The sequence below is a fragment of the Phymastichus coffea genome, unplaced genomic scaffold (assembly GCF_024137745.1).
Source record: "Phymastichus coffea isolate CEN01 unplaced genomic scaffold, Cenicafe_Pcof_1.1 PCOF00045, whole genome shotgun sequence".
Classification (NCBI taxonomy): Eukaryota; Metazoa; Arthropoda; class Insecta; order Hymenoptera; family Eulophidae; genus Phymastichus; species Phymastichus coffea.
In genome coordinates this window covers 1,170,022-1,190,661 of record NW_026706856.1, presented here as the reverse complement: position 1 = coordinate 1,190,661, position 20,640 = coordinate 1,170,022, and the positions used below count along the sequence as shown (strand labels likewise).

The window sequence follows — 20,640 nt, the reverse complement described above, 5'->3', positions numbered from 1 at the left end:
GGGTAGCGAATTTAGTGTTTAGTAGGATTACGTCATTTTTGAGTATTATTGTTTTGATAAATTTTCCTCTCGCATCTAATTTTTAAAAACCCTAAAAATAGTTATGACTGTTGAAATCACATAATAGAATCTAAGGTTTAGGAAATTGATTTATTAAATTGTTCAGTTTATTCATGCTTAGATCAAAACTATTTAGTATATTAACGTTAAACATGTAAATCTTTTTGGAGTTAATAGTGTCGGTGTAGGTTTAATATTTGATGCCTCGTTGCAGTTAAGACTATTTTTATAAATTTCTTCATATCCTTTAATAGATGTTATTGATGTATTTTTAAGGTTTGTTTCTTGTATACAAAGTATGTTTGGTTTTTCATCACTGAATAAATCGGCTTTTTATGTAATAATAAGGGGTATAATTCTTTCATGAGCTTAATTAGGTCATTTACATTGGAATAGTAATTTTGTTTAATATAAAGTAGTTTAGCTACTCCTTGTGTACTTTCAAGTAAACTTTTTAGCTGTGTGAAATTTAATAACTTACCGGGTTCATTTAAGATATTTTTTAAAGGTTCAAGCAGTTCATCAAGTGATTTATTGCATTTATCAAATGTTTTTTTCTATTTTGATTTAGATTGCGAGGGGTTTTTATTTATTATTGTGTCTTTATTGTTACTTCCATCTTTAGATAGCGAAAGATTGCTTACAGATGTATTTGAAGATTCTGTAGTTTCAAATCGAGTTCTTTTAAGCTGTGTGCTTTTACTTTTAATTTACCTTGGCTTAAGTTTAAAATTTCCATTTCGTTTTGTACAGTTGTTTTATTTGTTATTTATTATGATGTTTCGTTAACATTTTCATTTTCGAATAGCTTGCTGGTATTCATCGACTGTATAGTACAGTTCATTGCAAGATGTCCTTCTTGTTGAAAAACAATACATTTGAGTGTATCTGAGTCTAGATATATCCAAAAATTTGTTTCCTTGAGTGTAATTTGAAAGGAGTTTGAAATTATTTCAAAATCTTCAAGATGTACATATACCTGCCTTTTGGTACTTTTTACATGTTCATATTCTTGATTTAGTATATCTATCTATGTATTCTTCGCAACTTGAGTGTTGAGTCGAGGAGCAAGCGTTTAAAATAATTAGTCGTTCATGTCTAGTTATTAATAATCAGGGTTCAAGTACATGATGTCCTACTTTATCTTTTGTATTTTTTTATAAATTTGTCTACTACTTCTTTTGATGTTAAAAGAAATGCAGATTTTTCCATTTGATATTCGAGATGCGAATTTAACATTGATCGGAGAAACAATCTTACCTATTGTAAGAATGTAATCTCGTAGTTTTAAATCATCTTTGCTTTCAATAGCAATTGCTTTTTCTCTCTTGGAAAAGGCGTTTGTTTCTGCGACAGTGGCATAACTTTTGGCTGCTATTCTTGGAACGAGTTGGAATGGTTAGGTTTGTGATGATGCGTCATCACACACAAATATATATTACCGGCACTATGACAGAACAGCCACGACTACATACACCCGCCCACGCACTCCCGGATCTCGCGAACTACGACCTCTAGAAACCTCCCTGACCGATTCGCACGACCCTTACGCTCGCGTACAACCCCTCGCGCACTCACGACCCGATCCGACCCTCCCCCGGGGAGCTAGAAGCCCCTAAAGTTTTCAGTCGCGATCAGCTGATCGCAAGCCCCCGTTAGTTAAGGCAGGCCTAGCTAGACTAAAGGTAGGAGCGACCGAGCGCGTGAGAGCGAGCGAGACCGCCGATGCTAGACCGATCGGAAGCGAGCGAGGGGAATCGGTAAGACCAACGAGCGGTAGATAGAAGAAGATAGACAAGCGACGCTAGTTGACTGACCAATCGTTATCAGCTTAGGGGTGGTCGAACTAATGAGGGAAAACCGACGCTATCTTCGCGGCCAGTAGGCAAATTAGGCGCGAAGGACCGACCAATAAATAAATTGCGCGGGTAAAAAAACGTTAATATAGACGGCGCTGAGACCTGGCTTAGCAACAAGCTAGCCAATCGGCAACAACGAAGGGGAAGTAAACTAGGAGAAGCGGTGCGTCGCCGAAAAACGGCGCGCCAGTAACCGTTAAGCCTCGACGGTAGGAAGTCCGCCGAGCCTCGCCGTTGCGCGGTACGCAGAAATTAGAATAGAAGCAGAAGTGAGAATTAGAATAGAAGCAGAAGTGAGAATTAGAATAGAGGCAGAAGTGAGAATTAGAAAAGAAACAGAAGTGAGAATTAGAAAGAAGCAGGAGTGAGAATTAGAAAAGAAAGTAGAAGTGAAAAGTGGAAACAAAAAAAAAAAGAGGGGAAAGAAAAGCGAGAGTGAATACGAAAGAAATAGTGAAGGAGGTAGGCAAGAGATAGTGAAAGTGAAAATAGTACAAAAGATATTGAGAGAAATAGGCATAACAGAAGAACGATAATAGATAATAACGATAATAACGATAACAGGATAAAATAACGATAATAACGATAACAGGATAAAATAGCGGAATAACGATAACAAACAGAGCATTAATCGGCCAAAATCTACCAGGAGTAAGTACCCTTTTACTGCCGATTTCTTTGCATGAATGATAACCGCGAGTTTGTCGCGCATTGCCGACCGCCGCGTTTTCGGGAGTGCCGCATGACCTCCGCGCGCATTACGCCTTGACCGAAAACGTTTGCCGTTATCCCCAAGTTTTTTTTTGTCACGTCGTTCTTTGTCCCGCACCTGAAATAGTCGCCTGACCGCCGAATGTTCGCGCGCGGAACCCCGCATGACCTTCGCGCGCCCGTCACCGTTGCTTTATATGGTTTTGCCACCGACCTTTCGGGAATAGTTTCGAGTCGCCGTGTTGCTATCAACCGTGCAACGAGTTTTCTGAGTGTGCGCCCTTGAAATTCCTTTCCGAGTCGATCCAAACATCACACGAGTCGCGTTAGACCTTCATCCGACCGGCAAAACTCAGGTACATCGTCGCCTTTATTTTGTTCGCAAGCATCGCTATACGTAACGTCAACACCGCGAATGGTAGTCAACCTTCGCGCGACCGACCGAATTCCTGAGCGCAATTGTTTTGAACGAGCTGGAATTTTCGCCGCGAATAGATAAACCGACGTTACGTATTCGAATCATAGCCGAAGCCCGAAACATTCAACCGAGTTATTGTCCGTCTAAGCTGACTTCGCGCCGTAGTACGCCACCCGCGTTCCCCCAGTAATCTAGACCAGGCTGACCATCGCTAGGGGTAGACCACTGGGGTAGACCTGGGTTTCTTTTGCATAATAAATCCGAATTTTCTTTATATCCGACTTATTATTGACTACACCCACTTGATCGCCCCATCCCCCGTAGCTTTCGCGACCGGTTTGAGATCGGTAAACGCGTGCGCGAATTCCCGACTGCCCTGATCACCGCTCAACCGATAGCCACCGTCGCAGCCACTACGCCACCAGTCCAGGGAAGGAGTCATCATCCCCCGAACCACTAGCCGCCAACCGGAGCGCCCCTGCGACGCCCCCCTCGATGTACCCGCTTCTGGGATTGAGAGCCGCCATGCCCCGAAACATCTAGCTAGCCGAACGAGCCGCAGCCGTGGGTGGCCTTGGAAACCACCCGTTGCCCCCCTTTCCCCTTTCGCTCGATACGTCTTTCCGCTTTAGACTTGACCGAATCGTCGCCTAGGACTTCGCGCCCCTGCTTCATCCTCCACAGGTGATAGTCGGCCACGCGCGCAAGAACACCGACGGCGACAAGGAGGGAGGCGACGGGGAAACCACCCGACCTCACAGCGACCAGCAGGACCACCGAGCCGAGAACCAGCCGACGTTGCAGCGCTACCACGTTCTCCTAACGCGAGAGCACGGTAGCTGGCGCCCAACTCAATAAAATAAAGCTGCACACGTCGTCTCGGCTGACTGCGCGCCGCTGGCGACAGCGCGAGATCAGGAGAAATACCGTCTTTTATTTTTCCCCTCCCTCTCCCCCGTCGCAAATGGCGCCCAACGTGGGGCCCACGCCATCAAGTTAACTGACGATTAGTGGCTAGGGCAACACCCCTACCCCCGATCCGACCAAGTGGCGTACCGCGACCGCGAATAAGACAATAATCGGAAGCGAATAAGTTAATGAATTTAGCGATTACATGCGACTATATGCGATGTGCTTGTGATTATATGCGATGTATATGTGATTATTTGTGTTTATATATATACTTATGCTGCTAACTAATAATTCACTAACCTATGTGTGGGCTGACCGAATAATAATTGTAAGTTGTCCGGGTAAATTTTAAGAAAATCGCGATTGTTGGGCCTGACCTGGGACCTTTATATCCCCTGTGTTTGCGTTGGGAAGATTCTCTGTGGTAGACCTGCGAGAGTATTTGGCTAGACCTTTTGTTTAGCTAAGGGCTCGAAACCAGTTATTGACCGACCTTGGATAGGTCGTTGATTAGGGGTTTGACCGCTGGATTCGTACGACCTCGCGATATTCTGTCCCGGGTAGCAAATCCCGATTGGACTTTACTCCGAACGTGGAGTGGGACCAAGCCTGACCAGTCGAACTGGCCAGTAAGGATAAGCCTGACCTTCGGGAACCGAATGACCTCGCGACCGTAGAACTCAGTAATAGACCTCAACTGGAATTAACCCCTTCAGTGATAACTAGATTAAACCGAGTATTAAACCAGGAAACCACAGTGCTTAACGCATTAGCTGCTTGGCGCAGAATGACATCCAACGCAAGTACAGGAGTACCGACCACCAGGACCGAGGACATGGACACCTTTGAAGGATCCGAGGACCAGCCATGGGACAACCTGAGGATGTGGGACACCCTTAAGAAATCACATGCTGGACGAGAAATAGCTGTGACGATTAAGGAGATGACGCTTGACGAAGTACATGGGGAAATGGAGCGACTTGGACTCCCTATCACTGGACTACCTGACGTTGACCGCCTGGAGTACCTGCGGTACCGTCTGCGGGAGGAGCGGGTAAAACCGGACCAACGAATCAAAGGATCCCTACACCTTAGCACCTTCCCAACGTATTGTACAGTATTATGGCGTCCTGTGGAGACCAGTAGTGATGCCCAAACGCACCAATCGGAATCCACAGCAGCGGAAGGACGAAGTCGCCCAAAATCCAAAGTTGCTAAGGCTATCGAAGAAAGCGAACACGACCAAAACGCCAGATCAGGAACGAAGGCGTTTAAAGTCCGCCCGCTTTCTAAAATACCAAGTCAAGCTGAACCGTCCGACCTAGTTGATCCGAGTACCTCAGAGGATGACACAGCCGATCCGACAGGAAGATTACGGCGGTCCAAACGGACCCAACAAGCCTCAGCGATCAGTGGAGCGCGCAATCACAAGAAGGCCGACGCTGTCATAGAACAGCCGGCCAAGAAGGGCAGAAATACTCGAAGGATACCGCCGCATGGAGCAGCCGACCAACCCGAGATACATTTGGAGCTTTCGGAACGCACCGGAACCATTCGCCGAGTTACAAGAACGAAGAAAGGTGTTGCTGAATCAAGAGGGGTAGACCGAGGGACCGATACCGACGAGCCAGCCATTAGGGAGAGCCGAGGGATTGGTCGGGGCGAAGAGTCTCTTAGGAGGGTTGACCTGAACCGATCTTTGCTTCAACTGGCGGAAGAGGACCGAATGGACCTGTCAGCTGAACCAGGAACCTGTCGTAAGGGTAACCTGACCGAAAATGGGCAAGAGAAATCCAGGACATCGTGCAGTAGACAGCTGCGTCCTAGTGAAGATCGGCTCACCAGTTCGCATCGCCAGACCAGGACCTCCACTTGTATGGCTGCCTTATCATCAGATGATACGGCCAGTGAGAGCGATAGGAGGACGTCCCCGCGTAGACCCTCTTCGAAACAGTATAGGCATAGACACACTAGGCATTCGAGTCCGGACCGACGTAGCGACAAACGCGGCAATGGATCGCACACCACTGACTGCAGATCCCCTGATCGGACTATCAGACGGCCAACGAAATCGACCCGCTCTGGCAAGTCTAGGTCGAAGCAAGTGAGCTCGAGCCCTGTGCGACCACATGGAAAGGCCCACTGCCGCGACCACGATTCACCGAAGCCACGAGTACATCAAAGGCATGAAAGCCGCGGTCGAAGATGTAGGCCTGAGAGAACTGACCGACACTCAAGACACTCCCATCGGAATAGGGATTCGTCTTCAGAATCAGACAGCAGCAGTGAACGAGACAGTCCAGCCCGCCGCCGCAGACCCGTCAAGGTTCAGTCACACCGTCGTCATAGGGGTGACCACGACCGTTGGCGTGAGCCTGAACATTACGCATCCGAGACCAGCGAATCCGAATACTCGAGCGACCTCCAGAGTAGTCCGGACCGACGGCGCCCACAGCGAGACAGGCATTACGAGGAGTATGATGTAGCTAAAAGAGATTTGAGGAATATCAGGATACTGGAAAGCAGGAAGATAAGATATAACGGATCAGACGGCCCGGAAGAGTTTATCGGACAGATTGAGGAAGTTAAAGCCCGGACCGGAATGACCAGCAGCGACCTACTGCACGTGATATCGTCCACGTTCACCAAAGAAGTCGCATCCTGGTACCGTAGCCTGGCCAGAGAAATCCACTGTTGGAAGGACCTGAAACGAGCCCTGCGAGACCACTACGGACGCAGGTTGACCGATGACGACATTGAAGAGGAGCTGCGACGTCGATCACAAGCCCCGGGGGAAACCATCATCGACTACCTCGATGCTTTCCGACATATCGCGAGCTTCTTTAAACATCCACTCTCCACTTCGACCCAGATCAAGATTGCCCAGCGCAACTTGCTACCAGCTTATAGGAGGTATATGGCTGATAAGTCCATACGACATTTCAGCGACCTAACCTATTATGGGCGAAAATGGGAGAACCTAGAGGAGATGGATGAACAGTATCATCCTCCGTCGAATAAAACTCGTTTCCCAGCAGCGGCTCCGAAGACCAGCAAAAGAATGGCCAAGATTTCTTCGATAAGTTCAGATAAGGTAGAACCGAACCGGAGCCAGGAGACCTTACCGGACCTGACACCGAAGCCAGACAGGAAACCAAAGACCAAGGAACCCGTGAAGGTCAACACGACCACGGTACCTAAGGAACCTCCTGATGCACCGATGTTAGCCCAGGTGATGTCGTCGATGAACCCGCACCAGTATTTGGGGCTACCACCGACCCCCCCGACCGTCACCGTTCCACCTTCAAATGGCTTGACGAACTCAAATCCCCCGCAGCTAGATCAAGGGTATGAGTCTCGATGGTTACGACCCTCGATTCTCCCCCTACGACCGCCTGTTAGCCCTCAGCCGCCCCAGCCAGACCGTCAGCCGTATAGGCCTGACCAATGTAGAGCGTGCCCGGATGACCACGATTATCGAAGATGCCCGAGACGGAAATGCTACTTCTGCTACGAGCCTGGACATATGGCAGGACAATGTCCGAAAAGAGCTGCACTATTTCCAAGAGAAAGACCGCGAGAAGCACGAGGAATGTTCTGCCAAGTATGCAAATTACCAGGAGCCCCCTTTGACTTCTGCAAAAACTGCAGTAATCGTCGTACAGGGCTTCTGGGAAACGAGGCTTCGGGGGAGCAGGCGAGCCCGCTACTTCCCCGAACCATCGACAATCTGCGATAAAGGGCTTCGAGACGGATGCACAATGGAGAGAAGAGGATGAGAAAATAGAGAGTTGGCGCACTGGACGAGGAAAAGCGACTACGGAGCTGGGGCCGATGGACCAGGACGTAGTCGAAACGCCTTACTTGACCCTGCAGACGAGCTCTGAGGAGTCAGACATGCCCATAGACCGACCTCTCTGGACGGACGACGAGCCTCTAAGCAAGCTACTGCGGACGCTCGAGACGCCAGACACCCTCATCCTGCAACTTCCGACCGAGTGCACCCCGACCGGCTCAAGGGTGGAGAACGCAACGTACCCACCCCTGAGTAAAAGGAAACTGGAAAACTTGGACCTTGCTGACCGGGCCGTGGAAGAATCGGACCCTAAGCCCAGCAACAACCTGATTTCCGGTGACCGACCCGTGAGAGAGCGAGCGAGCGATGTGAGTAAGTACCCCTGGGTGTCAGGCCAGATAGATGTAGGCCCCAGGGGGAAATGCGACAAAGAAGACTCCTGTGGGTCAGGCCAGATTAGAGTAGGCCCCAGGAGAGCGAAGCAGCAGCGAGAAGGTAACCCCGACTCTGAGGACAGCACAAATAACTCAGAGCCGGGGATGATGAGCAGCGTAGGCAAGTACCCCTGGGAGTCAGGCCAGACTAGTGTAGGCCCCAGGGGGAAAAATAGTGAAGCAAATTCCTGGGAGTCAGGCCAGATGGATGCAGACCCCAGGAATACGAAGCAGCAGGAAGCAATGACCGTTGGCCCTGAGGAGAGCTACGATAACTCAGGGAGACGGACGCCGAAAAGACCGATAGGACCCTGGGAGCCAGGTGGGACAGACACTGGCACCAAGGTAAAGACGGTGACCTTCGCTGACCCCGAGGACAGCAAAAATAACTCGGAGTCAAATGCGAACCCACGAAGGGAGGAGGACACCCAGCTGTGCGGGCCGGCCGACTGCTCAGGGGAGACTACGTTATTCGACGCCGGATTAACCGATCGACCAGACGAGTCCGAAACTGACCAGTATGGGGCTACAAATACGCCAGGGACCCTCTCGGTTAAGAGCGCACACTGCGACAACCGTCTGTTTATTCCTATCGCTATCGGCAAGATAGTATACGACGCCCTGATAGACTCGGGCGCGTCAGTATCTATCGTCGGACCCTCGATCACAGCCCGGTACCGAGACCGACTTATACCGCGTTTCAGTGAGGTACAAGGAGTGACCGGGGTCATTGAGCGAACTGAAGGAGAATTGCCACTCCAAGTGAGCTGCGATGGGCATACGGCCAGGTTCAACTTCAAAGCTATGACTAACCTGACCGGACCACCCATCATCCTTGGACTAGATTTCTTGACCGAATGGGACATGGTATTGCTATTTAAGGACAAGAAATGGAGAGTACGTGGGGGGCGATGGCACCACTTGAGGCCTCACAAACCCCACGAATTTGTAACCTTCTCTGCGGAATGTGCGGGGTTGACCGAAATGACGACCGCCCAGACCGCAAAGTTGAATGAAATAATAGAAAGGCTGCTACCGCCTGAGACAGACGAGCTAGGACGTACACCCGTAGTAAAACATCTGATTGACATAGGAGATTCGAAACCAGTAAGGCAAGGACTACGTAGAATGTCACCAGCAGTGCAGAAGATTGTACGAGACGAGATTAAGAGAATGTATGATTTAGGCATTATAAGGCCGTCCAAGAGTGCCTGGAGAAGCGCACCAGTAATGATCCGGAAGCCTGACGGGACATGGAGATTCTGCATTGACTACAGAGACCTGAACAAGGTGACCCGCAAGGACGCATATCCGCTGCCGAACATGGACTCGATATTAGACCGACTTAGGCATGCAAGATACATCAGCAAGATAGACCTACGACAAGCATATTTCCAGATTGCATTAGAGGAAGATAGTTGCCAGTACACAGCTTTCGCAAGCCCTGGTGAAGGGTTGTGGGAGTTTGTTGTAATGCCCTTCGGACTAGTAAACGCACCAGCCACGTTTCAACGACTGGCTGATGCCCTGTTCGGACCAGACTGGGAACCATATGTTTTCCCGTACCTGGATGATATCATAATAGCAACCGAGAGCTTTGATGACCATCTACATTTCTTAGAACTAGTCCTCAGACGACTCAATGATGCTGGCCTACAGATCAACGCTAAGAAATGCGAATTTGGATGCTCTCGCCTCAACTACCTGGGATTCCTACTGGACCATGACGGACTTCGACCAGATCCAGACCGTACTAGACCAGTACTGGAATTCCCAGTACCGCGCACCGTCACGCAATTGAAGAGCTTTTTAGGAATGGTGGAATGGTACTCCCGATTTATCAAGAATTGTTCCGAAATTAAAGTCCCGCTACAGAAGCTAACGAAAAAGAATCAAGTGTATACTTGGGGACCGGAACAGCAACTGGCCTTTGAAACCTTGAAGCAAGCCTTAACGCAAGCTCCGGTATTAGCCCGTCCCGACTTCAGTCGACCTTTCACCGTCCAGACCGACGCGAGTGATTTCGCCATCGGAGGGGTACTGAGTCAAGAATTCGACGACGGCGAACATCCCATAGTATACATCAGCAGATCCCTGACAGGACCGGAGCGTAATTATTCGGTAACGGAAAAGGAATGCTTGGCAGTGATATACGCGATAAACAAGCTGAGGCCATATCTAGAAGGCTATGAATTCACCGTAGTGACCGACCACAGTGCCTTGACCTGGCTCTTTAACAACAAAGAACCAAAAGGTCGCCTAGGCCGTTGGATCCTGGAACTACAACAATGGCCAATCACTGTGAAACACCGAAAAGGGAACCTACATAATCTGCCCGATGCCCTATCACGAATGTCGCCAGGACCAGATGCCGTATCAGCCTTCAAACTGATCAAAGACACCTGGTACCTACGACGGCGATGGGATGTTAACCAGAACCCAGCAAAATTCCCGGACTGGAAGGTCGAGGACAATATGCTATACTATCACCGACTGGATGAGCCGACCGACCCGGTCACCGACGGAGAGACTAACTGGAAGCTTGTGGTACCGGACGAGTATAGACAGCAAATAATGTATGATGCCCACTGCTTGACAACGACTGGCCACCTAGGGGTTGAAAAGACCTATCTAAGGATTGCTCACGACTACTATTGGAGAGGGATGTATTCAAGCGTATACAACTACGTGACCCGTTGCGAAAAGTGTCAAAAGTATAAAGCCAGCCAACTAGGACCTCAAGGCCTAATGGGCCGGCGGAATATCGACCGACCATGGGCCGTAGTTGCAGTTGACACCATGGAATTCCCCAGGAGCAAGACCCAGAATAAATACCTACTAGTGTTCCAAGACCTGTTCACTCGTTGGATAGAGCTGAAGCCGGTACGAGCAGCTAACGGAAAGAACGTGGCCCGAGCTTTCGAGGAGTTGATCTTGTTTCGCTGGGAGACCCCGGATTACCTGTTAACCGACAACGGCAAGGAATATGCCAACAGATGCGTAGATACCATGCTACAGGAGTATGGTATCAAGCACGTCACCACCGTGCCGTACCATCCGCAGGCTAACCCAGTCGAACGCACGAACCGTACACTAAAGACCATGATAGCGACCTTTGTCGACAACAACCATAAGGATTGGGACCAACACCTAAACGAGCTCCGCTACGCGATAAACACGGCAATACAGTCGACCACGCGGACGTCACCAGCCTTTCTAAACTTCGGACGACAACCAAAGCCCCCAAAGAGCCTACGCCGCAAGGTGGAGTCTACCGAGGTTAAAGTGGCGTCAGACCCAAATGAATGGGTAAACCGACTGAAGAAACTGGACGACCTTCGCGAAACGATTCAAGATCGACTGGACCAAGCCCACAGCCAGATGGCCGACCGCTATAATAAAGGTCGGAGACCAACAAAATACAAAATAGGAGACCTGGTATGGAGAAAAGCTCATCACCTATCCAATGCGGCTAACCAATTCTCGGCGAAATTAGCCGAGAAATATGAGGGACCATTCCGGATAAAGGAACAGCTATCAGACAACGTGTACATTATCGAGAATACGTCCGGCAAGGAAATAGGAAAAGTCCACGTTACCCAATTAAAACCTTATAAAGGAGAAAATCCGGTAAATGTTAAGTTAGTTACCGAACGACCACCGCGTAACTAAGACCACAGAACCTAAACGAATAAGATCACGCCCCGAAAATCATGCGGAATCGAGAACTAGAAAGGACAAGCCTCTCTAGTTTTACAAAGGGGGGGGGGGGAGATGTAGGTCGCGTAACAAACTAATTAACTAACCAGACTAACATCGCACGATTGGTGCTGGTTGATGACCTTGACTAATAGACCTCCCCTATTGACCGAAAACTAAGACCTTCTGATTTACAGGCTTGACCATGCCTCCCAAATTTGGAACCCGCACACGACGGCCCCTCCACCACCGGCCAGAATTGGAATTCCGGCCAACAGAGGACGGCCCACCACCCAAACCAGAGCTCGTCATTATATCCTCAGATGAGGAAGATGACCACGACCGACAAGACCAGAGGGCAACAGCGCCATCCCCCTCGTTCTCGACCTCCTCCTATATAATGGAGATAGAGGAGGAGATTTTGAAAGAAAAGGCTCGCCTCGGACTGCAGGATCGACTTACCCTGGCAGCAAAAAGGGTAGCGGCCCTGGTTCCCCCGGCGGAACAAACTGCAGCCGACCAAAAAATATTCCACCTGGCAGGCCTCATCGAGAAAACGGGTGGAAACCAACCTTCAGGAAGCGGCCAGAGCTCAGACGAGTCGGGAATAGTCCTCCTTACAAGAGGAGAAGGATTAGATAGCCCCACGGACGAAACCAGACCGACCAGCCGAGACCCGACCCCGGAGACCACGAGAGCGACGGTAGTCCCTGCTATCCGGGGGGGAGACCAGCCCGAGGATAGCCAGGAGGACCCGAAACCGAGCCAAACCGAGAGATCGTCGCAACACCATCCTCACCCGGGATGGTTACCGGTCACAAACACGGACGATAGGGCCACCCTAATCCGCGGAATCGAGGAAAGGAGGATAAGGGGGGAAAATGGCCGGAGGAGAAGATACAACCTTCGGAGGCACCTGGAATATAATGACCTGGTGAGCGTGATGGACCGTTCGGACGCATCCAGCGACGAACCAGGTCCCCCAACCCGCACATCACCACCTCGAGGCATCCGCCCCTGGATAAATTACGAAGCCCGCCCCAGAGATACCGGAGCAGGCTTCGGAAATCTAAGAGCCATCCCTACAGACCCGACCATAGACCCTCCTGGCCGCAGTTGCTTTAACTGCTGGATGCCCGGACACAGCTACCGGACCTGCCCGCGTCCAACGGAAGCCAACCAATATTGCGGCAACTGTGGCCGGAGAGGGGTGGGGGTCGAAAACTGCCCAAGATGCGCAGAGGAATATTGGCATCGCCAGGACAGGACAACCGCGGGCCGACTGACGCACCACGTGGCACATCCAGAGGCCCCACCTCCCTCCTACGACGAAGTGGTGCAACCAGCCACCATTAATCGACCGGGGCCATCAACCGGCGCTATCCCACGCCCCCCTGAATATAGACGCCAGAACCGTCACAACCCCAGCCACAGCCGACCGCACATTGAAGCCGCACAAGACATCGAGGACCGCCTGAGGGAACTGGATAAACTTCGTCAAGCCGTGGAGGCTATGGCCGCGGCAGAACGCCGAAATTTAGAGAAGGTTAGAAGAAACCGCAGTTTGAATCGGGGCAGAGAATCCAGTAGCGATTAAGAATAATAAACCGCGGCCTCCGGGCCTATTAATCACATCTGACTACTCTTATTTAACCCTAATCCGATCCCTTAAACACCCCCTTTCAGGTCACTAAATCAGTAGCCGAGGACCAGGTGTGAGCAGATCATCAGTAGACCCGCGATGACCGACGAATCACGGTGCATGTGTATGCACCGGATTAGTGGGGGGCTATGTGATGATGCGTCATCACACACAAATATATATTACCGGCACTATGACAGAACAGCCACGACTACATACACCCGCCCACGCACTCCCGGATCTCGCGAACTACGACCTCTAGAAACCTCCCTGACCGATTCGCACGACCCTTACGCTCGCGTACAACCCCTCGCGCACTCACGACCCGATCCGACCCTCCCCCGGGGAGCTAGAAGCCCCTAAAGTTTTCAGTCGCGATCAGCTGATCGCAAGCCCCCGTTAGTTAAGGCAGGCCTAGCTAGACTAAAGGTAGGAGCGACCGAGCGCGTGAGAGCGAGCGAGACCGCCGATGCTAGACCGATCGGAAGCGAGCGAGGGGAATCGGTAAGACCAACGAGCGGTAGATAGAAGAAGATAGACAAGCGACGCTAGTTGACTGACCAATCGTTATCAGCTTAGGGGTGGTCGAACTAATGAGGGAAAACCGACGCTATCTTCGCGGCCAGTAGGCAAATTAGGCGCGAAGGACCGACCAATAAATAAATTGCGCGGGTAAAAAAACGTTAATATAGACGGCGCTGAGACCTGGCTTAGCAACAAGCTAGCCAATCGGCAACAACGAAGGGGAAGTAAACTAGGAGAAGCGGTGCGTCGCCGAAAAACGGCGCGCCAGTAACCGTTAAGCCTCGACGGTAGGAAGTCCGCCGAGCCTCGCCGTTGCGCGGTACGCAGAAATTAGAATAGAAGCAGAAGTGAGAATTAGAATAGAAGCAGAAGTGAGAATTAGAATAGAGGCAGAAGTGAGAATTAGAAAAGAAACAGAAGTGAGAATTAGAAAGAAGCAGGAGTGAGAATTAGAAAAGAAAGTAGAAGTGAAAAGTGGAAACAAAAAAAAAAAGAGGGGAAAGAAAAGCGAGAGTGAATACGAAAGAAATAGTGAAGGAGGTAGGCAAGAGATAGTGAAAGTGAAAATAGTACAAAAGATATTGAGAGAAATAGGCATAACAGAAGAACGATAATAGATAATAACGATAATAACGATAACAGGATAAAATAACGATAATAACGATAACAGGATAAAATAGCGGAATAACGATAACAAACAGAGCATTAATCGGCCAAAATCTACCAGGAGTAAGTACCCTTTTACTGCCGATTTCTTTGCATGAATGATAACCGCGAGTTTGTCGCGCATTGCCGACCGCCGCGTTTTCGGGAGTGCCGCATGACCTCCGCGCGCATTACGCCTTGACCGAAAACGTTTGCCGTTATCCCCAAGTTTTTTTTTGTCACGTCGTTCTTTGTCCCGCACCTGAAATAGTCGCCTGACCGCCGAATGTTCGCGCGCGGAACCCCGCATGACCTTCGCGCGCCCGTCACCGTTGCTTTATATGGTTTTGCCACCGACCTTTCGGGAATAGTTTCGAGTCGCCGTGTTGCTATCAACCGTGCAACGAGTTTTCTGAGTGTGCGCCCTTGAAATTCCTTTCCGAGTCGATCCAAACATCACACGAGTCGCGTTAGACCTTCATCCGACCGGCAAAACTCAGGTACATCGTCGCCTTTATTTTGTTCGCAAGCATCGCTATACGTAACGTCAACACCGCGAATGGTAGTCAACCTTCGCGCGACCGACCGAATTCCTGAGCGCAATTGTTTTGAACGAGCTGGAATTTTCGCCGCGAATAGATAAACCGACGTTACGTATTCGAATCATAGCCGAAGCCCGAAACATTCAACCGAGTTATTGTCCGTCTAAGCTGACTTCGCGCCGTAGTACGCCACCCGCGTTCCCCCAGTAATCTAGACCAGGCTGACCATCGCTAGGGGTAGACCACTGGGGTAGACCTGGGTTTCTTTTGCATAATAAATCCGAATTTTCTTTATATCCGACTTATTATTGACTACACCCACTTGATCGCCCCATCCCCCGTAGCTTTCGCGACCGGTTTGAGATCGGTAAACGCGTGCGCGAATTCCCGACTGCCCTGATCACCGCTCAACCGATAGCCACCGTCGCAGCCACTACGCCACCAGTCCAGGGAAGGAGTCATCATCCCCCGAACCACTAGCCGCCAACCGGAGCGCCCCTGCGACGCCCCCCTCGATGTACCCGCTTCTGGGATTGAGAGCCGCCATGCCCCGAAACATCTAGCTAGCCGAACGAGCCGCAGCCGTGGGTGGCCTTGGAAACCACCCGTTGCCCCCCTTTCCCCTTTCGCTCGATACGTCTTTCCGCTTTAGACTTGACCGAATCGTCGCCTAGGACTTCGCGCCCCTGCTTCATCCTCCACAGGTGATAGTCGGCCACGCGCGCAAGAACACCGACGGCGACAAGGAGGGAGGCGACGGGGAAACCACCCGACCTCACAGCGACCAGCAGGACCACCGAGCCGAGAACCAGCCGACGTTGCAGCGCTACCACGTTCTCCTAACGCGAGAGCACGGTAGCTGGCGCCCAACTCAATAAAATAAAGCTGCACACGTCGTCTCGGCTGACTGCGCGCCGCTGGCGACAGCGCGAGATCAGGAGAAATACCGTCTTTTATTTTTCCCCTCCCTCTCCCCCGTCGCAGGTTGGTCAAATGAGTCCTGTTATTAGAAGTCATCTTGGCTATTCGTGGTGACGTGTGGGATGCACTTACGTGCTGCAACTAGTACTTCACTGTTTAATAACCGTCACTAATATATACAAATATTTATACACACACACTTTGAGTAGTTATGTGGGCACTCACGGTAAGCTTACGTTGGAAGTATTGTATAACACTTTTTCATACAAGATTATTTGTATAAGATTGAATTAATATGTATGATAATGAATTAAAGCAGTTAAAATTTTATCCATAGTCTAAAATGAAATATCTAGGAAACAGCTTGCGTTATTTAAAAATTTTTTTATAAATCACATTTTTCATAAAATAAATTTACACATACATTGGTATTTAAAAAAATAAATATCATCTGTGCCATCGTATTAAAAATTTAAATGAAATATTATTTAATTATATTGATTGACAAATAATTGAAGGTCTGTTAATATTATTAGAGTATGTTTTTATATTTATTTGATATTATTTTAATAATTTTGATAATATCAAATCACTTAATTTTTTTTATAATTGAATGATTATTAGTCTTATAATAAAGAAGACTTAATCCACTCACAGTTGATATGGAACCACTTTTCACAGTAGATGGCGGCGCAGAAGCTATAGATGCCCTGTGATCAGAATTGTGACGATAAGTGCGATTATTATATCTATGTAATGTAGAGTGATAAGATTCCATATTCGCCGTGGATTCATCATCAGTCCAACTATAATCTTCTTTGTCAGACTCCAATCGTTTCCTGAATACAAAACGATTGATTTGGTTTTCTAGTGCATGATTGAGTTTCTCTAATTTTGGTGAGGTAGAGAGCTCTTCATATTTCACTTGAACTTCTGAAAAATTGCGTAAAAACGTAATTCATCATTAAATTCTTATTATATAATATATCTATATATATATAATATATCTATATATATATATAATATATCTATATATAATATATCTATATATATATCTATAGCTTCTAATAAAATTTTGTTTAATAAAGTCAAGCATTATGCGTTAAAAATTCAAAGAAAAATATAATAGAAATTATTAAAACGAACCATCTTTTATTTTATTCTCAGTCGCTACTGAAGTATAATTCATCTCCTTAGAGATATTTCGAGAACAGATAATTTCTCTTGCATCTTGAGGACTTTTATCTGATCCAGAGTCAGAGCCAGATCCAGTTGATCCGACCAAAGTTATGGAGCTGAGATTGCTTGGAGATGAAGGTGCACTAACTACCGTTAATTTTGTAAAGTTAAATTAATAGATATTAATTAACGGGGTCAAGGTAACATAAAGTACCACTAATATATTTTGTTTTATATATCTTTACATTCAACAGTTTTTCTGAGTTATATTATACAGGGTGTCCAAAAAGTAACGATACACCTGAGAAATTTTCTAAGCCGGTTATTTTTTTAACCGAGTGAAGGTTGTTCTTGAAGTAACTTTTTACGAGGAATTCGATGGTAACCTTGGATTTGACCTTGAACCTCATTTTCAAGGTTATTTTGAGGTCAACCTCATTTTTTTAAATGGAAACCCCTATTTTTTATGGCGGAATCGGAAAGAGCGGAAAATTTTACGTCCAGATATGTATTGAGGTATGAGGTTGAGGTAACTCCTAGAGGTCAACTGGAGGTCAAAGTATGAATTCTTAAAAATCTCGCGAATTCAGTGATTAAACAAAACAAACAAAAGGATAACCCCAGGTAACTTTCAACGGTACTCTTTAATTTGTCCTTGGACCTCATTTTCAAGGTTATTTTGAGGTCAACCTCATTTTTTTTAATGGATACCATTATTTTTTATGGCGGAATCGAAAAAAGTGAAGACTCTCACGTATGGATGAGTTGAGGTTTGAGGTTAATGTGACCTCTAGGGGTCAGATGAAGGTCGAACTGTGGCTTTGTAATAGTACCGGGATTTTAGTGGTACAAGGAAGGAAATAAAGGTCATGGAAACCCCCATTTTCGACAGCGGCAATCGAAAGAGCGGAAAATTTCACATCCAAATATCTACTTAGATCATAAGTCAAGGGCGAACTTAAAGTTTAAGGTCAGTCGAAGGTCATCTAAACTTAAAGACGCCCTAAAATTTTTTAAAGTTTTTTTTTATAATGGAGAAGGGTATTTATTTAGTAATTGCCCATCGGAGATCCGTGACCTTGAATTTAACCTTCAACCTCATTATCAAGGTTTTTTCAAGATCAATTTTTTTTACTTTTAGCGTTACCCAGGAACAACGACGTGGACGTAGTAAAATCTGTCCCTTTGGGGTGCTTTATTTTCGTGAGTTCCCCTCGCCTCTCACGATCGGGGTGCTTCACCCGGTTAAAAAAATAACCGGCTTAGAAAATTTCTCAGGTGTATCGTTACTTTTTGGACACCCTGTATACAAGTACATAAAATAACATGTTTATTCAAAAATTTTATCAGTTTAGAATATCTAGAATATTTAGCGAGTAGAAGATAGATTACATATCACAATATTCTAGATTTTTCTAATTTTTCATTCATCTAGCGAAAGGTAAAATTAGAAATTTTATTTTTATTGAACGATAACATAGGCTAACAGCCAAAAAACCCAGAAACTCGACAACATAATTCCAAAGTATTTTCCCGCACGAAATCCGAATCTGGCCTTAGAATTAATCAGCTAAGGCTCTCGAGATATCTTAACCTAAATGTGCTAAAAACAAGATTTTCAGCTATATTCCAGGTTACGTAACATCACAAATAAATTTTTTTCTAAACGGGTCTAATCATCTTAAAGAAGCACTCTTGCCCTACAAAACCTATTTTTCTAATTATGAATATTTCTCTTCTTCGTGGAGTTATCATTGATGAAATGAAGCATTTTATTCATTTCCAAATAGTATTAAAACACAGCCTATTTTCCAAAGACGCATATATAACAGCAAAATTATATCCTAAGACCCTTATATCCTAATTTTCGTAACCATTGAGTCCTGTAAGCTGTGGTACTATAACCCTGGACCTGTAAATGCTATAACCTATATAGCCTAAATTTTTTTATCCCCGCCCTGTAAGCTTCAATGCTATAATCACCGATTCTTATACCCTAAATTACTTAACCCAACCCCCGAGTCCAGTAACCTGCAACTATATAATTCCTAACCCTTCAACCGTTTAAGTTTACAATCCTCCACTGAAATTGATACTAAAATTCAAGAAGGTATATTCGTAGGGATACCTTTCAAGGATATAGCTTCACAGGTTACAGGACTCGAGGACTATGAAATTTGGGGTTTAACTTTCTGGGGTTATAGCATCGAAGCTTACAGGGCGAGGGTTAAGAAAATTAGGATATGTAGGTTATATAGTCGTAGGTTACAGGGCTCGGGGGTTACGAAAATTAGGGTCTAAGGGTCTCAGGATATAACTTCGCATTGCTACATATGCGTATTTAGAAAATAGACTGTGTTTTAATGCCATTTGGAAATGAACGAAATGCTCAATTTCAATCAGTGATAACTCCATGAAGAAAAGATATATTTGTAATCAAAAAATTAGTTTTGTAGGGCAAAAGTATTTCTTTAGGATGATTTGACCCGTTCAGAAAAAAAATATTTATTCGCAATGTTACGTAACCTCGAACATAGCTAAAAATCGTGTTTTTGGTCCTTTTAAGTTAGGACATCTCGAGAACCTTAGATGATGGAATAATTTTGAAGGCAGATTCGGATTCAGCGTATCAAAATGCTTCGGAAATATATTGTCGCGTCTCTGGGTTTTTTCTTTCTTGAAATTTTGTCAGTCTGTGTAATCATTTATTCTTGACAATTGGATCATAAACATAGTGTCCTATCTTAGTATTTTGATGTTTTTAACAAAATAAAACACAAATTTTTTAATATTAATATATTTAAAATTTTTCTAGAATGAAAGTAAATTGTTCTTAATTATTTAAAAAACAGAAGTATATTAATGTATTACTCAATTTTTATTTGTACCTGTAAGTGTTTCTGCACTTGATGAAACTGCAATGACTTTAGGAATGGTTAAATGACAGCCATCGTCTGCTGAATTATTATTATTACTTATTTTACTATTAACTTTTTGAGAACTAGAAGATAATTGCTTGTCTGATTGAGAACTGTACATCTGAGTATTCGAATTTTGATTCATATTTGTAGGTGCTTCGGATATTAATCCTAATTGCTGATCTTCTTCTGCATGAAAATAAAAGAAATTGTATATTGTATAAATCGATTACTGTTTTATTTTTTTTAAATATGTGGTTTGTTATTAAAAGTTTGGATATGTAGGTTATTATTTATATGTAGATTATATTTCAAGATAATGAATAATCATTGCATAAATGTTTGAGATAATTAAAAGATATGTACAAAAATTAATAGA

The 20,640-nt window shown here is 46.4% G+C and overlaps 1 protein-coding gene across 4 annotated transcripts in view; it reads right to left on the bottom strand.

Annotated features, from left to right (window-relative positions):
• Positions 1 to 20,640, bottom strand: part of LOC131664774 (ras-specific guanine nucleotide-releasing factor 2-like) — a 56,986-nt gene that overhangs the window by 14,560 nt on the left and 21,786 nt on the right. For 3 of the 4 annotated variants that reach the window (XM_058936128.1, XM_058936129.1, XM_058936131.1), the window contains 3 exons: positions 20,232 to 20,450; positions 17,311 to 17,490; positions 16,820 to 17,097 (listed from right to left, as the gene is read on the bottom strand). In XM_058936128.1, coding sequence (XP_058792111.1) covers positions 16,820 to 17,097; positions 17,311 to 17,490; positions 20,232 to 20,450 — 677 coding nt within the window. Of the gene's footprint in view, positions 1 to 16,819; positions 17,098 to 17,310; positions 17,491 to 20,074; positions 20,087 to 20,231; positions 20,451 to 20,640 lie in introns of all 4 variants that reach the window. The other variant, XM_058936130.1, reaches the window with a different exon arrangement.